At 45.9% G+C, this 21,351-nt stretch overlaps 1 protein-coding gene and 1 long non-coding RNA gene across 3 annotated transcripts; one reads left to right on the forward strand and one right to left on the reverse strand.

The window, feature by feature from the left end:
• Positions 1 to 801: 801 nt before the first annotated feature.
• Positions 802 to 3,000, reverse strand: LOC135386992 (uncharacterized). Of its 2 annotated transcripts, XR_010420767.1 has the most exons (3): positions 1,814 to 3,000; positions 1,621 to 1,720; positions 802 to 1,111 (listed from the first exon to the last, which is right to left on the reverse strand). It is a non-coding gene; the product is annotated as an uncharacterized LOC135386992 (long non-coding RNA). The 2 variants fall into 2 exon arrangements; XR_010420766.1 differs by having other exon boundaries at positions 1,621 to 3,000.
• Positions 3,001 to 6,647: 3,647 nt separating this feature from the next.
• LOC135389419 (uncharacterized) lies at positions 6,648 to 8,984 on the forward strand. Its single transcript, XM_064619469.1, has 4 exons — positions 6,648 to 7,041; positions 7,125 to 7,367; positions 7,518 to 7,743; positions 8,090 to 8,984. Exons 1-4 carry the CDS (start codon positions 6,648 to 6,650, stop codon positions 8,982 to 8,984), a joined length of 1,758 nt encoding a protein of 585 aa, XP_064475539.1.
• Positions 8,985 to 21,351: the final 12,367 nt, after the last annotated feature.

Below are 21,351 nucleotides of genomic sequence, written 5' to 3' on the forward strand. Positions count from 1 at the left end.
CCGTTCGATAGATCGTTCACAAAAAATTCGTGAAGGAACACCATTTTTTCTTTATTTTGTTCGTTGCGCATCTCTAGAGGCGCGTCTTTCCTTCACCCCCAAAACGAGACGACGAAAGAGCACACTATCGCCTCTTGCGTCCTGGAAAAAGATTAAAAGAAAACAGAAATAGCAACCCAAGATAAGGGCAGTTGCAATAGAGTCACCCCATACATTTCTTTTTGCTTTGTTTCCGCAAGTTAAAACTCATCTTCGACGCATGATGCGGCACTGTGCTCTTTCACTCTCTCACATTGGGAATGAAGGAAATACGCGTCTTCGAGGATGCGCAATGAACAAAATAAAGAAAAAAATGGTGTTCCTTCACGAATTTTTTGTGAACGATCTATCGAACGGATTTTTGTTCTGAAAACGGCTTTGGTATCAGGCGACCGAAGAGATCAGATGTTCTCATTGAGACAACTTCGTAGCTTTTATAATTGAAAAGTTAGAAAATTAATTACCGCTAATTAATTAACAAGGGGCGATGAAAAAAATATTTTTGGATAGACCACACAACTGCTAAACACGTACAATTGGTTCCATTTGTGTCCAGCACTCCGTCTTTTTTTTAGCCCCTGGCCCTTTTTCGGTGGGACACCATGTATAGATGTATTAGCCATGACATCTAAAATTATACATATTTTACACCTAAATTTTGGCACTAGTGGCCCATGTATTGGTTTGTCCAGGTAAATGTCACTCACATGCACATGCACGTGTGTGTGGTTCATGCGTAGTATGTCTTACAAAGGCAGCATGGATGTTGGTACAAGATTTATTTCTATGAACATACCGGGCAAACATTGACTTCCAAACATGTGGACAAGTCAGCAGACATCGTGAGCATTTCCCCTTATTGCACAGTCACATACCAGCAAATCTTGGTACTCTTCCAAAGTAGATAATAATGTACATGTACAGAAATCGCAGCACTTGTATCACTTGCAGCTGCAACCATTGCCTCTGTCTTTGGGTTCATGCTTGAGTGCTCCAAATGCAACCAGTACTTTACACACGTGTGGGGTGGTAGACGGCTGTGGGTAGCAGGAAGGAACGTTTCCGAGGTACACTGAAAATAGAAAAGACAATGTGTGATATCACTATAAATGCCTGTATGCAAAAATGTTGGATGCAGCTTGGTTACTGCAGAACTGAAATTTATGCATATTTTTTTATTCAGGCACTATGCAAGTGTCAAGTATTTCCCTATCCATCCTATCCATACATGTCGGATCATAGTTGCTCGTGCAGAACCCATTTGATTCCCGACTGACAATTCGAAGACGAAAGATGAGGTTACTAAAGAGACCGTGAAGTGACACATCCTACTCTGCAAATCAAAATGCGCACACGTTAAAAAGTATATTGTGTGACTGAATCTGAAAAATAATCATTCTGACAGCCTGCACTTACATGACATCAGCGAAATGAATCCGATGCAGTTCAGACACTCCAACTGGAACTGAAGCTCTTTGGCAACAAAGTATTTACAAGAGGCTCACACGAGCATCAGATTAGCGAGCTCATAGAAATCCAGCGATATTCAGTCAGATTGGATAGGTAACAGTTTTTGTTTACCTGAAATAGGATCGTAGTTGCAGCTAAGCCAAAGTGCCAACAAATGACCCAAAGGACAGGCGTTGTATTCGTCACCTCCAGTCCATGAGCCTTGAAGCACCTATAAAATACATGAAACCATGAGGTACCCGCGCCAACATAATGCGTGCGGTTTTGACAGCCCGATATCAAATGAAAGAACTGCTCAACGTACGCACTGTTTTAAAAACAAATGCCCCTGGCAAAATGGTCGCTGCACCCATATTTCACTGCAACACAGTCAGCACAGATTAGTGACAACAGCACAGAGTAGTGAGAGCAGACAGCGTCAGATTAGCGAGTACATAGAACACAAGGGGACAAGAAAATGCAACTGTTTTCGTTTTCCTAAAATGTGATCGTAGCTCTAGCTCAGCTGAAGTGCCGACACAGCCAGGCGTAGTAATCGTGACCTTCATTCCATGACCCTGCAAGCACCTATAAAAAAATTAAAGACGTGAATCGAAGAGGCACTCGTGCCAACAACGTATCCAAACGATTGCATCTTAACACACACATAGGTCAGTCCCACATCTCCATATTGTTCGTCGCAACCACACTGAACAGACAGCATCGAACGTAACCAAACGACAATCTTGTTAACACATTAAGGTCAGCCCTACACTTCCATTGTGTTCGTCACTCATTCGCAACATCATTCTACAGAGAAAGAAAACGATATTCAGCTGCTGTGCTCCAGAGCCACGGAGTAAGAAGACTAGGAGATGAAACTTCACTCTCTCCCGCGACCAGAGAATGTACGAGGAGCGCGCGCTACGCGGCCCGGCCCGCAGTGCCATCTGTTGCACGAGGACGCATAATTTCCGAAGCATGCGGTCACGTGATACTGTCACATGTCTGGCGGCGTGACTAAAACACGTGAAAGCACGTGAATTAAACGCTAGAAAAGAAGAAGATGAAACGCTTACTCGATCATCGTGCTCCTGTCGTCTGCTCAATAGAACCGAGAGGCAAGAGAATGAAATTGTTTTCCGTTGTTTTCGCTAAACAGGAAGCGCTATGTAGTTGACAAGCGCGACCTTTATTCCCAAGACAAACATCGTTCACGTTCATCAGTTAGTCTTCGTTCATAGAGGCTGCCGTACGACTCGCGAAAAGCATTGCTTTCCCCATAGACTTCCATGTAAAAGCGCAAAATGGAAGACAGTGCCGCCGTACTATCTGTCGCGTAAAGTCAGCAACTGCCTTTTTTCTCTCCCCCAACGTGACACTCTCTGGTCGCGCGCCGGTGCTTGCTTCTATGGGCAGTGTCATCTCCTAGTCTTCTTACTCCGTGTCCAGAGCTCTATCGCATGCGATTGTGAACACAAGCAGGCACAAATCTGTAAGCAAAGGACAAGCAAGAAAGAAAGCTCACCCCTGAAACCTGAAGTCCACAGAACAAAGGGACGTTGCCTCCTCGCTCGTTGTTACGCTTAACGATATCGCTCATTGCATTGGACAGGATGCTGAAACTGTCCAGTTGACCGACAGATTGCAAGAAAACATACGCACGACGCTGGGCAACAAATAAACTTACTAAATTTCGAAACACTACAGTAGCGAGCGTCTGCTCCAGAAACTGATCGAACAAGTTTGAATACTGACCGTTGCGGACTAAAGTGAGGCGCTGCGAGCTTTTCGCGTCATGAAACGCCACGAAACGTCAGAAATTTTACGTCGAAGCGCGAGTTCTCAACCGTCACGAGCCCATTGGCGCCTGAGGCCGCTCCCCCGGTATGCGAGCGCACATCGGTTGGTTTGAAATTGTGAATTTTCCTTTACGCGCTCAAGCCAGTGACGCCGTGTCGGCGGTGCCGGAGCAACTCGCCCTAAAGTTTCGAAATGTGGTGTGAGCAGCGGGGACGCAAGCAAAGCATCTATGCCGGTACCGCTTTGGATGGTTTTTAGTGACGTTCCCTAACATGTTGTCGATACCGACACCGAAGTGATAAAACAGTGTGCCCGAACCGCGCCCCACGGGAGCCGCACGCGGGCCCGTTCTCGCGGTTTGGACACGCGACGCGCGCGATCCCTTACCCTTTCCCCAAGCGAGCGCACTGTTTTATCACTTAAACAGAACATTGTAGTACCCTCGCGATAAATATTTTATTCCAGCGCCAGCAGAATGTATTCAGAAAAGTCTTCGGGTTCAGACCAAGGCGTGTTGATGGGAGCGCACTGCTCTGTTGGGTACCCAAGCTTGCAGTCAGCGATGCTGGAATGATTATTTTATTTCATTTTATTTTGAGTCATTATCGGCTCACCTATTTAGTGAAAGTTCGTATGCCAATGAACGCATGTTAAGTGGTTTGGTTTAAAAATGGTGAGAGCTACAGTGTGTAGCAATTGATGTTCACATTTACGCGTTCCACTCTGTAGTATTCTTGCAAAATATATGGGTGCAAGGAAATAAAATCAAAAAGAAGTGAATTACCTTCTGTACCATACCTGCTGCGCAAAAGCGCAGCACCATTTTCTCTAGGATGTATAGCGAACATGCATTCCTTTCTTTTTTGGTTCGCGCCGGCCGAGTGACGATATCCTATTACATACGGAACGAAGACCTATTGTTTTGCGTTCGCATACATGTCTGTGTCATGTTGGCTTGAGATAAATTGTGTGTCCGTTTTCTGTGCTTTCTTCACGCAGGGACAATGCAATTGTGTATTTAGCATTATGCAATAATTATCTGATAGCAGAAATGGGTGTCTTTGTCACAGTTTATTAGCATGTGCCTCGTTATTTTATTTTTTCTCTTATAGCTGTGCGAGCAAAAGTCCGTGTAATTTTTCACTGGCCTTTTCTTATTCTCTCTACTTTTACGCAGAAGAAAGCCTCCTGGTAAAATCTGAATAGTGTTCTATCAATCGAAGTGGGGTTGCTTGATTGATTTTGTTGGGTGCTCGATATGTTGGTGGAGTAAGCTGTTTGCAGTTATAAGTATTTGTGCAGAAATGCTGGTATCTGGGCGTGGAGGAGAAATTCCTATAGATCACCTCTCCTTGTGCATTCCTGAGCTGCTGTGTGTGCGCGTGCATGTGTGCTTTTTTCCTGGTTTGTGACGCCATCATGGGGTCTTGTTACAATTTAACCCGCCGCTAGTACTTTGTTGTTGTTATCTTGTGTTAGCCGCGTAGCGATGTGTGGTGACACTGCGATTATTCCTGAGGTCTTAAGCCTTTCCCGTGATCGCTTAAAGAAATTTGTGTACCCTTGTCCTGTGCTTGCTTTACGCAAGGGTCATGCGGCTGTGTATCTAGCATTATGCAAGAATTATCTGATAGCCGCAATGGGTGTCTTTTTCTTAGTTTAGTAGCGTATACTTCGGTTTTTGAAGTCATTGCAATGCAAGCACAAGTGCGCACAATTTTTTGTTGCCCTTTTTCTTTTTCACCGATTTTACGCAGAAGAAAGTTGCATGGTACAGCTGAGATGGCACAGATTCGTGAGAAGGGTTTGTATGTTTTTTGTTTGTTAGATGTAATTAGGAGCACGGTGTGTTGAGGAAGTCAGCTGTTATAGGTATCTGTGCAGAAATGCTTGCATCTCAGCGCAGGACAGAAATTCCTAGCACGCCACCCTCAGTGTAAATTAATTATCTTGGTTGTGAGACTGGTTCACTGCATGACAAGGCTGAAATGGGAAGAGAGAAAAAATTGGAGCACTTGATTTATGGCGATCCAGGTAACAGGGCAATTATAGTTTCCATAGAAAGTAGAATTTTAAGACTCCTAAATTATAGTTGAGCGTAGTACGGACTTTTTGTGATAGTCTTTCTAAACTGCAATGCAATAATCATTAATATAGTAGGAGAGCAATCATGTTCCCGTAATGGCGTTGTGTCTAGTCCTCCGTCGAGCGCGAATGGAACTTTGCCCCCAGGCTTTCGCGCCTTTTTGCTCGCAGGTGTAGCCTCAGACAACGAATGTATGAGCATAGAAAGAGTCATGTATTACATAAGCCTGGTGATGATTTTGAGTGGTCACAATTATTATTTCAAAGAGCAGTGGTAGTTTACTGGTGTTGTGATTCTAATGACCATGATGAGCCTTTGGGGTGAAAATCGCTAATTGCACGGTGCTTTTTTGTTGAATTTTAATGTAAGAATGAATATCATTAAGAGTAGGACAAAGGAAATAATCAATTCAATAAATACTAGGAGTCTTTGTCTTTCCCGGTGTCTTCTTCAGACAGGATGTGATGACGTCACGCAGTGTTTCAGGTGTCTGCAGCAATGCATTCACCGTTACTAGAAAAATGTGCAGCAATAGAAAAACGGAGGATGGTGTGCATTGTCCTCGACAGATTTATGATAATCACTGTTTTTGAATAAGAGGAGTGTGTGTGTGTGTGTTTAGAAATAGTTTGATGCTGGTTTTCTGCTTTGTTCAAGTGTTTCTCGTCGCTTTTTCCCCATTTTTTTCCTGTAAGAACTACATCCTAACTACTCCTGTAGTTCGGAACCATCGTACAGGAACTACGAGATTTTTACAGGATAATCTACAGGATCTTTTGGAGACCTTTGCGCATTTATTCTCGCGCATTCTCGCCTTTGACTTGCAAAGGATTACACTCATCGAGTTAAGACAAGAAATGATGTCGCACCTGTGAGGGCGAAGCTACTCAGTCTACCGTTTGAGGAGGTTACCCAGGAATTGGATCGCCTGCTCAAGATGGACGTAATCGAGCCCGTCACAGCACCCGAATGGATATCACCAATCGTCGTTGCCCGGAAGAAGGACGGGAAGATACGTCTCTGCGTGGACCTTCGAGGACCTAACAAAGCAGTCGTCGTAGACGCTTTTCCTCTGCCTACTATCGACGAATTGATCTACTAACTCGCAGGAGCCAAAGTCTTTTCTAAGCTCGACGTTACGGCAGCTTATCGCCAGGCCCTGTTGGCGCCTCAGAGTCGCGATCTCACTGCCTTCATCACCCACAGAGGACTGTACCGCTATAAGCGAGTCTGTTTCGGTTTGGCTTCAGCTCCGTCGACTTTTCGAAAAATGATGTTTGCCCTCTTCAAGGATTGCTCAGGTGTCAAATGCTATCTCGATGACATTATCGTTTTCGGAGTGTATGAGCAAGACCACTTGGAGCATCTTTATCGTGTCCTTCAGCTGATCTCTGATGCAGGACTCAAACTGAACGACAAATGTGTTTTCGGAGTGCGAGAACTGACTTTTGTTGGACATACAGTCAGACCGAACGGCATTTCTCCTAACCTTGCAAATCTTCAGGCGATACAAGATGCTGCTACCCCGGACTATAAGACACTCTCTTCGTTTCTGGCAATGATGGGTTACTACGCCGAGTTCATAAAGAATTACGCAGATGAAGTAGAACCACGACAAAAGCTTCTATACGGGGAGATGCACCGTTTCTCTGGACCGAGGAGAGGCAAATCGCCTTCAATAGGCTGAAGTCATTGCTTATGGAATCAACCGCACTTGCACTTTTTCATCCCGATCTGCCTATTACAGTCTCCACGGATGCGTCTGCATACAGCCTTCGAGCTGTACTTCAACAGCAGCATGGCTCGTACCTGAAGACTGTAGCTTTCGCATCGAGAACATTATCAGCCGCTGAGCGACGCTACTTCGTTGGCGAAAGGGAAGCACTCGCCTGTGTCTGGGCCGTGGAGTACTGGCACGTTTACCTCTGGGGTCGCCGTTTCACACAACAGACCGATCATCAAACGCTTCAAGTACTCCTGAGCAGGCAAGGTACGGGTCATCGTCCACTACGGATAACACGGTGGTGTATGAGGCTGCTGGATTACACGTTCGACGTCGTTTACAAGAAAGGGAAACAAAATGTAATCGCAGACGTGCTTTTGCACCTTCCTGCACCTTTGGCTGCTCATTGCATTCAAGAGTCCCTTCAAGATGAAGAAGAGATCATCTGCTGGATCGACAGCACTGGTTCCGGCATTCCGTCGAGGCAAGAACTCCAAGCTGAGCTTTATGCCGACCCGCTGCTAGCGCAGATCCTCAAGTTCATTCAACAAGGATGGCCAAGCAGGAATACAATGAGCCAGAATTTCTCTGCATTCGGGCAAGTCAAAGACGAGCTGTCTGAAGTGGCCGGTCTGCTGCTTAGGCAAGACCGGATAGTCGTACCACCATCTCTACGCCCCAAGGTGATCGCTTTAGCTCACGAATCGCACCTAGGAATCGTGCGCACGAAACAACGGATTCGACAATACTACTGGTGGCCTGCGATGGATGCCGATGTCGAGCGCTCCGTCAGCAATTGCTTGATCTGCCAGTCAGCAGATAAAAGCGCTAAGACATATTCCCCACCACTTCAGCCAATTCCTTTTCCAGATGGACCTTGGGAGAAAATAGGCATCGACATCGTCGGCCCTGTACACCGTGCGCAACAGTCATCTAAGTCCATGATCAGTGTCATGAACTACTACAGTAAATTGCCTCTCCTTCTGCAGTACAGTTACGTCGGCTACAGTAATCTCCTTCCTGCGCACACTGTTCAGTCGAGAAGGATACCCCACAGAGATTGTATCTGATCACGGGCCGCAATTTACTTCATCGGACTTTCAGGAGTTTCTCAACGACCGGAGTATTAAGCACACTTACTCGTCTATTTATCACCCTCAATCAAATGATCTGATTGAACGCTTTAACCGTGTCCTGAAAAGTTTCATCCAAGTGGCCTTCCTCGAAAAGCGAAGCCTCGAAGCTGCACTTACTGACTACTTGGGTGTGTACCATGCAACACCCCACACTACAACTGGATACTCACCGGCAGTTCTCTTACATGGATGTGCTCTACGAACTAGACTGAACGTCGTCGGTCTGCCAATTCCAGACTTTCATGTAGATCCAGTTGTGGCTCTGCAGAATCTACGGGAGAAAATACTCAAGAAGCAGTTGGCGACCAAAAAGTATGTCGACAACAAACGCGCCGCTCACGTAGCTACTCTCAAAGTTGGGGACTTCGTCCGCGTAAAACAGCCAACACACGTCAGGAAGGGTGGCAGATTATTCTCCACACCAAGGATGATTGTTGCAAGCCAAGGAAGCAGTTCTTTCTTGCTGGATGATGGCAAGATCTGGAACGCAAGTAGACTCTACAAAGTATCTGAAGAAGCGTCTCACAAGTATCGCAAGAATGTCCACCATCAGGATGAAGTTCACTGGTCGTTGATCGACCCTCCACAGTTATCTATGTTGCCTGTGAGCACCGATCGTAAAGCATCTACCGTCGACCCTCCACTTGAGCCTGTTACTTCAACCTCGACGCAGGAGCCGCAAGCAAAATGGCAAGAACCTTTACGCAGGGGTAGCCGTGAAAAACGACCACCACAACGGTTGCGATAATGACAAGACTGATTTGTTTTTGTTTTTTTCTACAGTGTTATTTCCCTGGGGGGAGGAATTGTTGTGTCGCCACATGTTTGTAATGTTAATCCTCATCCAGGTTTCTATATCTGCACTTGTGTGCGATGCGCAAGCCAAATCATATATGCTAGCGATAAAAGGTCACTCTGGGTACTTTAGTTGCACGAAATGCTTCATTGAGGGCGGCTACGGTACCGACAGAGTGAGCTTTCCAGAAGCAGGTGCACCACTCAGGATGGATGAAAACTTCCACAACCGCTCACAAAAGGAACATCACATGGGCACCTCAATTCTTTAGCAGCTTCCAATTGACCTCATAAAACAAGTCTCTTTGGACTATGTGCATGTCGTGTGCCTGGGGTGCAAAAGAAACTGCTGAGCATATGGTTTGCTGGCGCAAGAAATACAGTCTCAGCCCTTCGATTCGGGAAGCTGCGTCTGTGAAGCACGCAGCACTTGCGCCCTTCATTCCTGCGGACTTCAGTCGGAAGCCGAGAAGCATGTCCGAGTTGGCCCAGCGGAAGCCAACAGAATTGCACATGTTTATGCTTTACACTGGGCCTGTAACTTTATCGGGCACACTTCGTAATGCATTATACAAACACTGCATCAAATTGCATGTTGCCATGCCAGTGCTGTGAAGACCATGTCTCTCCGATGAACTTTTGGACTATGCAGACAGGTTCCTCCAGCACTTTGTTGCGAAATTTGGAACACTTTATGGGCAGGATTATGTTTCACACAATGGACATGCTCTGACTCACTTGGCAAGTGATGTTCGTGTTCATGGGCATCTGGATGTCTGGAGTGCCTTTCCTTTTGAGAATTTTATGCAGATGCTCAAGAGATTTGTGAGGAAGCCTGACAGACCTCTAGAGCAGCTGCATAACCGTATTTATGGTAAGTGGTATTTATGCATTTAAGGTCACTGTGCCAGGACGATTTATGTTGCAGTGCAACTCAAAGGACAGCACATGTATATTGCATAATGGAAGCATAGTCGTGGTCAGTGGTGCTGCCCTAAGCAGTTCAACAAATGAGGCATGCATTGTTGGCAAAACGTTTCAGAGAGTTGAGGACCTGTGCAGTTCGCATTGTGACTCCTTCTTTCTGGACATCTATATTGTTAACCAGCTGTCTGTACCTCACACCTGGCCACTGTGTACTGTCCGCATGAAGTGTGTGAGGCTTCCAGTAACGGAAAATAGATGCCATATTTCCTTTGCCGCACAGAGAAATGTAACTTTTGTGTGCACACTGGACTGCATAGTGGCATATTGATGTCTGCTTCCTGTCTCTTTTTCTCTGTGTATACAAACTGCTTCTTTTTAGCTGCAACACATCTTCACAAAGAGGGAGTTGCCTTATGACACTTTGACTTTTTTATTACATTAGCCAACGTTGCGTTAGTCAACATTACATTGCGGTATCTTTCACATTTTTTTTTTTCGTTGCAAAAAACTTCGTCTTGCGTCACCACTGAGTGAGTGAGTGCTGATTGTACCGGTGAAGGGCAAGAGCTGTGGCCAGCAGAATAAAAGGAGTGATAAACACGAAATAGAAAAATAAAGCAAATATCGTGAACCATACCATAAGGGTACGCATGAATCTTGTTAAGTGAGGGCACTTGCCATTCGCAGCAGACGGCAGAGCAAAAAATAGAACTTTGGTGTGCACTAAGATTCCATTTGTGTTTCATCAGTGACTCGACCGGCTCCTGTGGAGGTTAGGCATTAATACTGCAATTGCAATGTTTTCCCTAAGCCAGTAAATGAAAATGTGATTGAAATATATCTGTTAACTCGTCTCATAATTGAGAAAAATGCGGCTTCCTAGTAGCTGCCCTGTCCAGTCATCCAATGAGAAGTAAGAGCGTCCAAAGGCAACTCCCCTTTTTGCGAAAATTAATTGCCGCTAAAAACGAGCACCCTGTGCGTATATAACTCGATGTTAAGAGAAATGTTGTACATTGTTCATACAACCTGGTTCTGGCAGCCCACATTGCTGTGCTACTCATCATAAACTACTTGTACAGCAGGCAAGCCTGATCGGTTCGTAATCGCCGAAAAAAGGAGCCACAAAGAAACTGAAAGTTACTACAGTGCGAGATATTGGAACGATATGGTAGGACACATTACCGACGTCCCTCCTTTTTTAAGCACATTTTATACCTAGGAACCTATGACGAGGCGCGGACTGGGCTACCCCTTGCCGAGGAAACCTCTGATCTGAACGTTGAAGTTCCGTTGGGACGCGGGAAGCGTCAAAAGTTCTCCACGATCGACTCAGATAGCGAAGAGTCTAGATCGCCAACACCCCGTTCACAACAAGCATAAACTAAGAAGAGGTGAGCACTGCTTTTTTGTTAATTAGCTCCATTCGGTGCATGATAATGAAGACAAATATGAAATGATGTTATCAGAGGCACTTCTGTTTACTTTGGCCAGGACTCAAATTGTCACGTAAATTAGCTGCCATCTGTGGGCTGACTCACACGATGCATCGTATGTTGCATAAAGCTGTGTTGCCTGCAATAGATCCCCCATGACGAATCGTGTGAATCAACTTCTGTATCACAGTCCTCCGATTTCACATGGGGCATCTATTGTATGCAACTGAGTTTCATGGAACAAAAAGATGCATCGTGTAAATCTGCCCTCAGTGATTAGTTTGCCTTGTTGCAGCTACGAAAAGCAGCAACTCATAGTCTCAATCAAGCAGGTCCCAAGCCTATGATTCCCATTCTTCACAAGTTACCGCTCTCGACAGTAAGTGAACGGTTTGGTGCAATATGTAGTGCATAGACACGTGCAGCAGGTTGGAGCAATTTGAACGGCATCAGGGAATACTATGTTAATACTTTACATTTCAAAAGTTCCAGAGGAGGGTCCTTGCATCAGAAGCTTCAGTGCACACTAGGCCACAGACAAGTACATCGAGCAACCTGCAGATCACGGGCATTAATGGTAAATATCACTTCACCGTTTCCAGACCAGATTAAGCCACTTGCAAATGTGACACGGATCCCTGTCCCGAACTCGAGGATATGTCTTCTCCTTATGTGGCCAGAACGCACAGACACTAAAGATGCAGTGTTGTCCAGAGGAGCAGTAAGTTGAAATGTAACAAATGTCCCACGCTTGCTCCCACCACCGAGTTGAGAGTGCGTGATTCTATCGGGACTTGTGTAAGTTCCAGGTGATGACTCCATGTTTCTAAGAAGTGGCCCTCAGCAGGAAATCAGTAGGTATCACAACTGGGCACGTATGAACTGCAGTATGTGTTGCTTGCTTTCTTTTCCCTGACTTCGTGTCGTGCCCAAATAATCTATGCCAGTGCACATATAATGAATCCCTACATGTCTCCCTGTCATTGCAGTTTTCATACATATGTGTTCTGTGTACTAGGTGAAGGAGCGACCCAGTCAATAAGACTGCAGTCGCTTTTGCGCCAAAAACCTCCAATTATCATCATCACCAATAAGACTGCAGCCATGGCAGCATTGCCCTCAGTGGAACTTCGTACACCATGACAGCCGTGTCCTAGAGTCCACTCAAGAAGGACGTGAACGTGCCCCGCGTAAGTTCAGTTATCGAGATTGGTTCTGCTCTGCATTGCATGCGTATTTCTCGTGCAATCTACACGCATTTCTGGCTAAATTTACATATCTTACATTTTTTGGAAATGATTACATTTCTCTAATCACATTTTTGTAATTTTATTTTTTACTTGTTTTGTTAGTTTTTGTAATTACATTTTTGTGTGAGCACCATTTTTGACCCTTACAGGGACTCCTCTGAAATGGTACCCGATAAGTTATGTAATGTAGTGCTATTGAAGTGAAAAGAAAGTGGTGCAGAGTTGCCCATATCTTGCAGCAGAATGGGCCCTGCGCTTTCGCGCAGGAGGAGTGCAAGCTGAAAATTACAGCAGTCCTCGCAACAGTCAAACATCTCATCGCTCTAGCAATGATGGTACACTCTCTCATAACATGTTCACTCAATACTTAGCGGCACGGCTGCCCTGGAGAAGTAATTTTATATTTGCAATTGCATTTCAGGGACAGAAGATGACATGGAGGTGTCATCAAGGTCAGATCAACCAAGGACCAAGGCAGGCTAGTGATAGAGAAATCAGACGAAGTTACGCTGATGTTTTTCTCGTATACGGTGAACAACTGCAGCGAGTTTATGTTTAATGATCCTTTCCCTAGATTTTGAAAAAAAAGCACTCAGAACATTGAACATGATGTCCCTGCGCCTTCTCCAACACTCTGAGCAGCTAGGCACTATAATTTCGCATTTGATGAAGCCGAAGGAGCTGCTTGAAAATGATATAATCACCGAGTCCTTCACTGATCCCGACAGTCTTCTGGCATTTGACAAAGAGCTGAGTGTGTCACCTGGAAAACGGGAGAGACTGATGCGTCAAGCATGCACGCCTTCCATAAAATACCATGTACCAATGTGTCATTTCAGAATTTACGTGTAATGTTTCCATTCAGCAATGTGAGCAACTGACAAGCTCCCTGGAGTCTCTCATGCACCGATTTTTTTCACTATTGCACCTATTTCGTGATGTGAGACAGAGTACGGAAAGAGTGACGTCCACAATAAATATAATTTTCGATGAACATTTTATATCTAGGGATCACATTCATCATTTCAATGTTGCTGATTAAATAAATATAATGTCAGAGTTCTGTATTCTGCCGAATGACTACCACAAAGTACTTATTCGATATTTTCATGCTATTTGAATTTGTTGCATTTGATGTGATGCTGCCAGAAACAACCACATTGATCACGGAATTCAGGGAATCCTTGCTCTGGGATCACTTGGAATACAATATCCGCTTCGTATTTCAATGTCCCCTAATTAAACTGACTGTTTCTGAACCTTTGACAGAAGCATGATCTCATAACCCTCGCGCACAGGATCAAATTTACGATCAGGCGTACCTCCCCTGATTAAATACGGGGATATTATGAGGTTTCCTTTGAACTCTCGCGCGTCCGCTGTCGAAGCGAAACTTACAGTGCACAAGAGTTACATGCATTGTTCTGTAGCGGCACCGCTACCGTCATCAGCTCATCGTCACCTGCCCGGATCATCTCGTGCCGTGACCGTTCCGCTGTCCAAACAATAAAGCAGTCCAGACGTAGCCTCTGGCCAGAACGGACCTAGCTTGTTGTCTCGTCATATTGGTGACCCGTCCGGCCAGCCCCGTCCCTTCCTGCCAGTTGCCGCTAGGCGTCACGTTTTTGACCAGCTCCACGGCATGGCGCACCCTGGCATACGAGCGTCCCAGAAGTTGCTGTCGTCCCGATACGTATGGCCACGAATGCGTTCCGACATTAAGCGCTGGGTACGGTCATGCATCTCCTGCCAGAACTCGAAAATTCTGCGTCACACCCGCACTCCATCGTCGCGATTCCCGCTGCCGGACTCTCGCTTCAGCCACGTTCACATAGATTTGGTCGGACCTCTCCCTCCCGTACAAGGCTTCCGGTATCTCTTGACGGTCGTTGACCGCTTTACCCGTTGGCCGGAGGCCACTCCCATACCCGACATTACCGCTTCAACCGTGGCCTCTGCCTGCCTCAATTCATGGGTGGCCCGCTTCGGGGTTCCGGCAACCATCACAACTGACCAGGGACGCCAGTTTGAGTCCCGCCTATTCGCCCACCTCACTCGCCTCTTTGGCTCGCATCGGACCCGAACTACCACCTACCACCCGCAGGCCAATGGTATGGTTGAGCGGCTCCATCGTGACCTCAAGGCGGCGCTCAAGGCCGTTTCTCCCACGCCTTGGGTAGAAGCACTTCCCATCGTCCCCCTTTCTCTGCGGGCTACTGTCAGGCAAGACATCGAATGCGCACCGGCAGAGCTGGTGTATGGGACGACACTCCGCCTTCCTGGTGACCTCTTCTCATCGTCCTCTACTGCCGCGACACCCGATTTCGCATCCTACGCAGATCGCCTGCGTGCCACCATGCAAGACCTGCGTCCGACGCCACCCCGACCTCCGTCTGCTCGGCATGCCTATCGACACCCGGACCTGGAAACCACCTCCCATGTTTTAGTCCGCCACGACGGCTCTCGCTCGTGCCTGCAGCACCCTTACGACGGCCCATACCGAGTCATCCGCCGCTCGTCCAAACACTTCACCGTGGACGTCGCCGGCCGCCACCAGGTGGTCTCCGCGGACCGCGTGAAGCCCGCCTTCATCGAAGATGTTTCTACTGTTTCCGCCGCCCAACCTCTTCACCACACCCGCCGGGTCTCACGCGTCCACTGGGCCTCTCCTCTCCGCACCCTTCACTTCTACAACCGTTCAACCGGGGCCTGTGGTGTTTAACTACAACTGCTACGCTAGGGGGGGGCCCTGTAGCGGCACCGCTACCGTCATCAGCTCATCGTCACCTGCCCGGATCATCTCGTGCCGTGACCGTTCCGCTGTCCAAACAATAAAGCAGTCCAGACGTAGCCTCTGGCCAGAACGGACCTAGCTTGTTGTCTCGTCAGTTCATATAGTGGCCTTTATATCATGCAGGTTCCATAACAAAGACCCCAAATTCAGGGACCGTAGCGGAAACCGAAAAGGCGATAGCCGCATGACTTCGACAGGCAAAGGAGAGAATTGCAAGAAAGAAGACTCCTAGTCGTCTACCAGAACGTGTACACGACGGTTAATATCTCACCGCCCCTTCCTGAGATGTCGTGATTCTGTTTGGACTTCGGATTTCAATCCTGAACTTTCATGCTAGCAAAACGTTCTTAATATGCACGTTTTATGTGTCATACGATTTTTTACCAGCGGTAATGTACTACCGAGTTAATGTGCTACCCAGTCATGCTATTGTCTCAGGGCTACACTGTTTTTTTTTCACTAATGCTCCTCTAGACAAGGTCAACCTGAAACAATAGTCTCGCGGTATGACGTCATCATGCAGGTGCGTGGCTCAAGGACGCGTACGCTCTAGACAGGGGACCTGTTATTTATTGAATCACTATCCCTAGATTATTTCCTTTATTCTACTAGAATGATTGCATAGGGAACTATGCAAAAAAACACCATAGACAAGAGGAGATTGTAGCATTTCATTCCCAAAGTCTTACTGTACAGGGGGAAAAAAAAGTTCAGCAAGACATGTCCATCCCAGCCAAGAGCCATGCACCTAACTGAATAATGACGCTTTGTTCCTCCTGAATAAAGTCACACACCTATCCCCCTCGCGGTTACTCTCTGAACTAAATGAATCGCAAAATTATTAAGAATAGCACTATTCCCATTCAAGGCAGCACAATCGTCATCGTCAAGAATATTCCTTGTACAAAAAGAAAAAAACTACATGTAGAAGGAAAGCATGTCAGAACAGGCCCAGGCATGTCAGCGCATGTTTGTCAGACAACAAGGGGGAAAAAGCGAAAAGAAACAAAGAAGAAAACCAGTATCAAACTATTTCTAAGCACACGCACTCCTCTTATTCAAAAACAGTGCTCATCATAAATCCGTCCAGGGCAATACACACCATTTTTCTATTGCTACATTTTTTTCCAGTAACGGTCAATGCATTGCTACAGACTGCGTGACGTCATCACATCCTGTCTGAAGAAGAAGACAGCGACAAAGACTCCTATTATCTGTTGAATTGCAAGATTATTTCCTTTGTCCTACTCTTAATGACATTCATTCTGTCATTAAAATTCAACAAAAAAGCACCCTGCATATTAACGATTTTCACCCCAAAGGCCCATCATGGTCATTAGAATTACAGTAAACTACCACTGCTCTTTTAAAATAATAATAAGTGAAACCACTCAAAATCACCTCCAGGCTTATGTAATACATGACCCTTTATATGCTCACTTATCCGTTGTCTGAGGTTACACTTGCGAGCAAAAAGGCGCGAAAGCCGGGTGGGCAAAGTTCCATTCGCGCATTGCGTGCAAAAAGGCGCGAAAGCCGGGAGCAAAGCTCCATTCGCGCACGCCAAAGCACAAGACACAGAACTCCTTTACGGGAACATGATGGCATCCCCACCATTTTAATGATTTTCTAACTTGCATTGCAGTTTAGAAAAACTACTACAAAACTATAATTTTAGGAGCTCATTAAAATTCTACTTTCTATGGAAACTATAATTGCCCTATTACTTGGCTCGCTATTAATGAAGCGCTCCCATTTTTTCTCTCTTCCCATTTCAGCCTTGTCATGCAGTGAAGAAGACTCACATCCAAAATAATTAATTTACACTGAGGGTGCCGTGCTTCAGGAATTCCTATCCTGCGCTCAGATGCAAGCATTTCTTCACGGATACCTTTAACAGCTGACTTCCTCAACATACCGAGCTCCTAACAACATCTAACAAACAATCAGAGAAACCCTCTTCTCAGCTGCACCATGCGACTTTCTTCTGCGTAAAATCGGTGATTTGAGGAAGAGAGCAGCGAAAAATTGCGCGCACTTGTGCTTGACTTAAAAAAACTGAAGCATATGCCAATAAACCAAGAAAAAGACACTCATGTCTGGTATCTGGTAGTGCCACATACACAGACGCATTGTCGCAAATAAAGCACAGGACAGGGATACACAAATTTCCTTAGGTGAGCAGGGAAAAGGCTTAAGACCTCAGGAATAATAGCAGAGTCACCGGACATCGCTACGCGGCTAACACAAGATAACAACAACAAGATAATAGCGGCGGGTAAAATTGCAACACTGCTAAACAAGCCCCAACATGCCATCATGACGTTGCAAACCAGGAAAAAGAAGAACGCGCGCACACACAGCAGCTCAGGAATGCACAAGGAGAGGTGCTTTATAGGAATTTCTACTCCACACTCAGATACCAGCATTTCTGCACAAATACCTATAACGGCTGACTTCCTCAACATATCGAGGAAAGCGAATACTGACACTCAACATATAACAAAAAACAAACAAATTCCATTCTCATGAACTCTCCTCTGCCGAGCGGCTTTCTCCTGCTCTACCTGGATGCTGACTGTTTCCCCTCATCTACATTCTGTGTAAAAGCAGTGAAAGGAGAAGAGAACCGCGAAAAATTACACGCACTTGTGCTGCAATAGCTGTAACTGCAAGAAACATTAGCGCACGCCATTAAACTGAGAAAAAGACACCCATTTCTGTCACCAGATAATTCTTGCATAATGCCACATACACAGCCGCATTACCCTTGCGTAAAGAAAGCACAGGACAGGGATACACAAATTTCCTTAAGTGAGCAGGGAAAAGGCTTTAGTCGAACCGCTCAGGAATAATCGGAGAATCACCACTTATCGCAACGAAACTCGACGGCTAGCACAACATGACACCCACAAAATACTAGCAACGGGTGAAACTGCAACAAGAAAGACACTGGTAAACAAATCCAGACATGCCATGATGCCGTCACAAATCAGGAAAAAAACACACGCACGCACGCACAGAGCACAACGCATTAAACACATGGAGCGCTCAGGAATAATCGTAGCGTTACCGCACATCGCTACGAAGCTCAACGGCTAACACAAGACGACAACAACAAGATATTAGCGGAGGGTAAAAATTGTAGCAAGAAAGACGCTACTGAACAAGTCTAGACATGCGACATCGAAAGCGAAAACACTGGTGATCGGGGAAAAGGCCTAAGCCCGCGGCGGATCATCATAGAGCATACACAAGTTCATTTTTTTCTATTTCGCGTAAACTAAACGCGGTCTGCTTGGAAAACGACGCACAAATTTTCCCAGTGAGCAGAGAAATATAGAAATTTTTACTCCGTGCTCTGATACCAGCATTTCCGCTCAAACACCTGCAAGATTAAGCACTGCTTACTTCGATCAAGATATCGAACACCGAACAAAATCAATCAAACAAACAACCCCACTTCCACTTATAGAACACTATTCAGCTTTTACCAGGAGGCTTTCTTCTGCGTAAAAGTGGAGAAAATAAGAAAGGAGCAGCGAAAAATTACACGCACTTTTGCTCGCATAGCGATAAGAGAATAAAATAAAATAACGAGGCACACGCTAATAAACTGTGACAAAGACAGCCATTTTTGCTATCAGATAATTATTGCATAATGCTAAATACTCAATTGCATTGTCCCTGCGTGAAGAAAGCACAGGAAAAGGACACAAAATTTACCTTAAGCGAGCAGGGAAAGTCACTTCTACTCGGACAGCTTAATACCATAAAGTCTGAATTTTTGCAAAGAAAACAAAGCTTGAACAGCGCCACGAACGTGACAGATACATACTAACAAACAAACAACAGCAGGACCGACGTCGGGCACTCATAAAATACCCTCTCCAAAACAAAGACCTCAAAGGGTTCGCGAGGCAATTCCATTAAAAACGCTCGTCCAATCCAACAGATAGCAATGCAAACGCGACTACCCTTATTTTTTAAACCACTATTTCACGCAATAGTACATAAATGTATCACTCGTGTCACACGAAAAGGCAAACACTTACTTGTCAAGTGGGGTCCCAGCTCGCACGCGCGCACACACACACACACTCACATTTTCACACTCACAAACACAAAGTCTATTCATAGCCACATAAATCCATATTATTCCTCAGGTCAACAATTATCCAACCAGCCTCAAAAGCCGGCTCACAGATGTATGCGCTCCCAAAGGTCTTCGTTCCGGATGTAATAGGATATCACCGGTCGACCGTCGCAAAGCAAAAAAAGAATGGAATGCATGTTCGCTATACATCCGAAGAAAGCGGTGCCGTGCTTCTACGCAGCGATCATTGTACACGAGTGAATTCACCTTCGTTTTTACTTTTATTTCATTGCACCCATATATTTTGCAAGAATACTATAGAGCAGAACGAGTAAATGTGAACATCATTCGCTACACACTGTAGCTCTCATCATTTTTAAACCAAACCACTTAACATGTGTTCATAGGTCTTCACTAAATAGGTGAGCCGATAATGACTCAAAATTAAATCAAATCAAATCAAATAATCATTCCAGTATCGCTGGCTGCAAGCTCGGGTACCCTGCTTGGGTCTGCTGGCGCTGGAATAAAATATTTATCGCGAGGGTACTACAATGGTGAGCTCTGCTGCTGTTTAACCACCAGTGTTTTCGATGTCGCATGTCTAGACTTGTTCAGTAGCGTCTTTCTTGCTACAATTTTTACCCTCCGCTAATAGCTTGTTGTTGTCGTCTTGTGTTAGCCGTTGAGCTTCGTAGCGATGTGCGGTAACGCTACGATTATTCCTGAGCGCTCCATGTGTTTAATGCGTTGTGCTCTGTGCGTGCGTGCGTGTGCTTTTTTCCTGATTTGTGACTGCATCATGGCATGTCTGGACTTGTTTAGCAGTGTCTTTCTTGTTGCAGTTTTACCCGTTGCTAGTATCTTGTTGGTGTCATGTTGTGCTAGCCGTCGAGTTTCGTTGCGATAAGCGGTGATTCTCCAATTATTCCTGAGCGGTTCGACTAAAGCCTTTTCCCTGCTCACTTAAAGAGATAGTCGCATCCGGAAGCGTGTTCCGGAACTGTTATGGTCACGTTCCCTGTCGTTCATAATGTACGGCGGCAAATTTTCTCCGCACAAATCCACTTGGTTGACTCAGATTTTTAAATGTTCGCGCTTGCGGCGCGCACGGCAATCCCAGCAAGGCGCCGACACTGGATGACGTCACCCGGATAAACCAACCATCAGGAGGCGCTCCTTTCCGCCGGAGTTCGGTGTGTGTCTGAGCGTGCGTCTGACCCTTTTCCTTGTTGTCTTGTCGCGTTTGCTTTGAAGTACTTTGAACCACAGCGTGTGCCCTAGGATTTCACGCCGTTGACGTGCGATGTCACAGTCAGGAAATCGGTGCTACGTGCCCGGGTGCACAAAGACTTATAACGAGAATTCCGAGCTTACATTTCACCGACCTCACAATGGCGAGACGAAACGAAAGTGGGAGGCAGCGATCGCCAGCCACTACTGTGGTGTGGCCCAAGGATTGAATGTTTCACGCGTCGGTTCCTGTCATTTCGCCGACGACGCCTATTTTGATGAAGATGTATTGCAAGTTCGGCTCGGGCTACGGCAGAAACGGAAGCGGCTGAAGATTGACGCCGTGCCTACCATATTCGATCAGGAACAAGGGCAGGAACCAGTAACGGAGGTAAGTGACAATCCTGCGTGGTCACAGTTACGCTGCGATGAAAAATATCAGTTGTCACAGTAAACATAATCGCGAACACCTGGCCTCGCCGCCGATTGTCACGTCACACCGGCTAGGTACACAAATTATTACAATGATTGCAGCATCCTGACGCAATAGTACGCGTACTCTCGAGAAAAAAGATTGGTGTGTT

The sequence above is a fragment of the Ornithodoros turicata genome, chromosome 3, assembly GCF_037126465.1.
Source record: "Ornithodoros turicata isolate Travis chromosome 3, ASM3712646v1, whole genome shotgun sequence".
Classification (NCBI taxonomy): Eukaryota; Metazoa; Arthropoda; class Arachnida; order Ixodida; family Argasidae; genus Ornithodoros; species Ornithodoros turicata.